This window comes from Nicotiana tomentosiformis, chromosome 12, assembly GCF_000390325.3.
Source record: "Nicotiana tomentosiformis chromosome 12, ASM39032v3, whole genome shotgun sequence".
In the NCBI taxonomy this organism is placed as follows: domain Eukaryota; kingdom Viridiplantae; phylum Streptophyta; class Magnoliopsida; order Solanales; family Solanaceae; genus Nicotiana; species Nicotiana tomentosiformis.
Genome location: NC_090823.1, coordinates 18,101,199 through 18,105,290, shown reverse-complemented (window position 1 = coordinate 18,105,290; position 4,092 = coordinate 18,101,199). Strand labels below are relative to the sequence as shown.

At 43.2% G+C, this 4,092-nt stretch overlaps 1 protein-coding gene across 1 annotated transcript; it reads right to left on the bottom strand.

Annotated features, from left to right (window-relative positions):
* Positions 1-304: 304 nt before the first annotated feature.
* LOC138902311 (uncharacterized) lies at positions 305-1,237 on the bottom strand. The gene is made up of 2 exons (XM_070190157.1): positions 983-1,237; positions 305-892 (listed from the first exon to the last, which is right to left on the bottom strand). Exons 1-2 carry the CDS (start codon positions 1,235-1,237, stop codon positions 305-307), a joined length of 843 nt encoding a protein of 280 aa, XP_070046258.1.
* Between the last annotated feature and the right edge of the window lie 2,855 nt (positions 1,238-4,092).

The window sequence follows — 4,092 nt, the reverse complement described above, 5'->3', positions numbered from 1 at the left end:
TTTTCCTACCCAGCATCTCTGTATAAAACTCTATAAATACATCAGGTATCTTTACTGGATCATCTATGTCATTTCCCTTCATATCCTTGATGTGAAAGATTCTATTGTTGTTCCTTCGAGCTTTCAACATTCCATGGAAGAACTTGGTATTTTGGTCTCCTTGTGTGAGCCATTGTTCCTTAGCCCTCTGCTGTAAGAACAATTCTCGTGCCTTCTTCCATTTGTTACACTCCCCAACTAATCTTACTTCTTTATTGATTAGTGCTTCATTTCTTGGTTTCTTCTGTACTCTGTTTTGACATTGCTAAAGGATGTCTAGTGCTTCATCCGCTCTCTTTTCAATGTTACTGAACCTCTCTTTGTTGATTCTCTTAAGAGTACTTTTGAGTCCATGTAGTTTCCCCACTAACTGGTACATTTGTGTCCCTTGCCTATTTGTCCTCCATCCTTCTTTTATTCTTTCTTTGAAATCCCATGCCATGTTCCACATATTGAAGTATTTGAAACTTTTTCGCATCTGTTGTCCATCTCCCTCCCAGTTTATAATGCCTGGGGAATGATCATACAATCCTGGTTGCATATAATGAACTTCTGATGCTGGCAGTTGTATCATCCATTCATAATTGACAAGAACTCTATCTATTCTGCTCATCACTCTATTGTATCCTGGTTGTTTGTTACTCCATGTATAGTATGCACCTGAGGACCTCATGTCTTGCGTAGAAAATTCCTCCATACACTTTTTAAATTCCCTAATCTCTGTCATGGTGACTGAACTCCCCACTCTATCCTCTCTGCTCAGAATGCTGTTGAAATCCCCCATTATTGCCCAAGGACCCTTTACCATTTGATGTACGCGTTTGATGTCTTCCCAGAGTTGTCTCCGTATACTCTGATTATTAAAGCCATAGACTATTGTGACATTAAACTATTTCCTTGTCCCTCTATGCTGAACCATACAATGTATTAACTGCTCAGTTACCCATGTTATATTTACATCATATACTACTGATTTCCATACCACCCATACTTTTCCTCCTGGATGTTTTACTAAATTTGTAGTGAAGGACCACCCATTGCATAGATTAAAAGCAGCTTGTTGTGCTTTAGCTCTCTTAATCTTTGTTTCTAGGAGACCAAATAACCCTACTCTTTGATTGTTCATAAACAGGTTCATTTCCTTCTGTTTATGTGGCTTATTCAGTCCTCTGGCATTCCAGAATCCAATTCTATCCATTTGAAGTGGGGTTGCCCCATATTGCCCATTATTTTGGCGATTTGATCGCACGAGCAAGTTCGTATGATGTTTTTAGACTTGTGTACATGTTTGGTTTGGAGCACCGAGGGCTCGGGTGAGTTTCGGATAGGCCACGAGATGTTTTGGACTTTGAAAATCTGGTATTTTGCTGCAGCAGGTGTTCTGGCATATCCTTCTTCACGTTCGCGAAGCTCCTCTCGCAAACGCGAAGAGTAAACTGATGAGGTAGGGATTTCTTCTGCGTGAACGCGAAGGCTTGGTCGAGAAAGCGAAGCGATGGGGGCGTTACCCTTCGCGAACGCGTAGTGTTAGGTATTGGGGAGGGGGAGTCGGGAATAACCATCACAAACGCGAGCATTGCCTCGCGAACGCGAAGGCCAGGGGGGAGTAACCATCGCGAATGCGGGCAGGATCTCGTGAACGCGAAGGCTTGGTAGCCAGTACCCTTCGCGAACGCGACAGTGGCCTCGCGAACGCGATGTACACTGTCGCCCAATGCATAAAACAGAATCAAACACGGGTTTAAGCCATTTCTTCAGCAGTTTTCAAGAACGAAACGGGTAGACTAAGCGGGTTTTGACCAAGCGAGCCCGGGGTCAATTTTTTGACTTTTTAGAGGAAAATTTGGAAAATTTAATATAAGCAATATAATTGATTCCTTTAGCAATATTTTATATTATTGAGTCATTTTTGAATAGATACGAGTGGTTTGGAGGTTAATTCCAAATGAAAAGTTGTGATTGAGAATTAAGTGACCTTCGGAGCGAGGTAAGTGTTGTGTCTAACCCTGACTTAAGTGCATTAGGAACCTTAGATTACTTGCTAAGTGAAATTCATGTGAGCGGCATATATCTGAGGTGACGAGTACTTATGCGCCGCCAATTTACCTGTTTTCCATGTTTCTCTGTTTTTCTTATATTGTCTCATTCCTATGCCAAATTGCTACATGTTATACTAGTGTTGTTCAATTTATCGTTCTTATCATGTTTACAGATTTTCTGGTAATAATTGAGTTTTTATTCCAAAGTTGAGATTGATATTATGGAACCAAATGTTGAAGTAAGGTTTGTACTTGTTATTCTATCACCATGTTGTTATTTATGCATTGCATTATGGTAAGGGAGAGTGTTAATGCACGAAGGGTGATGCCGTGCCATATTGTGAGTGTTAATGCACAAAGGGTGATGCTGTGCCATATTGTGAGTATTAATGCACGAAGGGTGATGCCGTGCCATGATATGAGAGTTAATGCATGAAGGGTGATGCCGTGCCGTTTCTATTAATTTTATGGTGAGATTGAGAGTAAAAGAACGAAGGGTGATGCCGCACATTTTTTCTTAGTGTATTCACTATTCATGTTGATTCATGGTATATTGACTGCTCAAGTGATCATTCTGTTGTAGTTCTTTATCTTGTATTCCCCTCAGTATGTTCCCCTCCAGACATTTCCTGTTTAGTTCTTCATTTCTGTTATTTGCATATACACTATTAAATTGTACAGGTTGATTTGTAGGTGCCTTGCCTTAGCCTTGTCACTACTTCGTCGAGGTTAGGCTCGACACTTACCAGTATATGGGGTCGGTTGTACTGATACTGTACTCTGTACTTTCTGTGCAGATTTTGATACCGGCTTGGCTTGATAGAGATTTTGCTATTGGTCCGCTGTTAATTAATATAGTTTTATAATATTCCATACTTATTATATTTCATCTTAGTTAATGATTGTTATTTACTGAATGGAAATAAGGAATTGGTTTAATGATTTTCTAACGTTGGCTTGCCTAGCAAGTAAAATGTTAGGCGCTATCACGGTCCCGTCGGTGGGAAATTTTGGGTCGTGACAGTTGGTATCAGAGCACTAGGTTGCCTAGGTCTCACGATTCACGAGCAAGCTTAGTAGAGTCTGGAGGATCGGTACGGAGACGTCTGTGCTTATCTTCCAGAGGCTATGAAGTTTAGGAACAAGTTACACTTCTATTCTTCTCTGTCATGCGGTTTTGCTTTCTCAATGATGATTGAACTCTTCTACTCTTATTCTCTCGCAGATGGCGAGAACACATGCCGCTTCCTCAGCTGAGTAGCAGCCAGAGCCTCCAGTGACAGCCCATACGCGGGGCAGAGGTTGAGGCCGTGCCAGAGGCCTAGGCAGGGGCAGGGCTCAGCCTAGGGGCCGAGCAGCAGCCCCAGCAGTGGAGCCTCAGATAGAGCTTGACGACGAGGTTCCAGCCCAGACTATTCCTATCGGACCAGCTCAAGTTCCGGAGGGGTTCATTGCTACCCTAGTACTTCAAGATGCTTTGATTCGTTTGGTGGGTCTTATGGAGAGTGTGGCCCAGACTGGCGCATTTCCCATGGCACTAGCAGTCTCTCAGGCTGGAGGAGGAGCCTAGACTTCCACCACTCCGACTCCGGAGCAGATAGCTCCTAGTATCAGGCTCCAACAGCTCAGCCAGTCGAATTAGTTCAGCCGGTTATTGCGGCATAGGTCGGAGATGGGCCAGCTATGTCTTCTGAGGCTTTATGGAGATTGGACAGGTTTACCAAGTTCTTTCCTGTGCACTTCAGTGGTGCTCCTTCAGAGGACCCCCAGGAGTATCTTGACAACTGTCACGAGGTTCTACGAAACATGGGTATAATGGAGACCAATGGGGCCGATTTTGATGCATTTAAGATGACTGGTTCTACCAAGAAATGATGGAGAGATTACTTGTTGACCAGACCAGCTGGGTTGCCTGCTCTTACTTGGGACCAATTCTTTTAGCTCTTCATAGAGAAGTTTCTGCCTATCACATTGAGAGAGGAGCGTCACCGTCAGCTTGAGCGTGTCCAGCAGC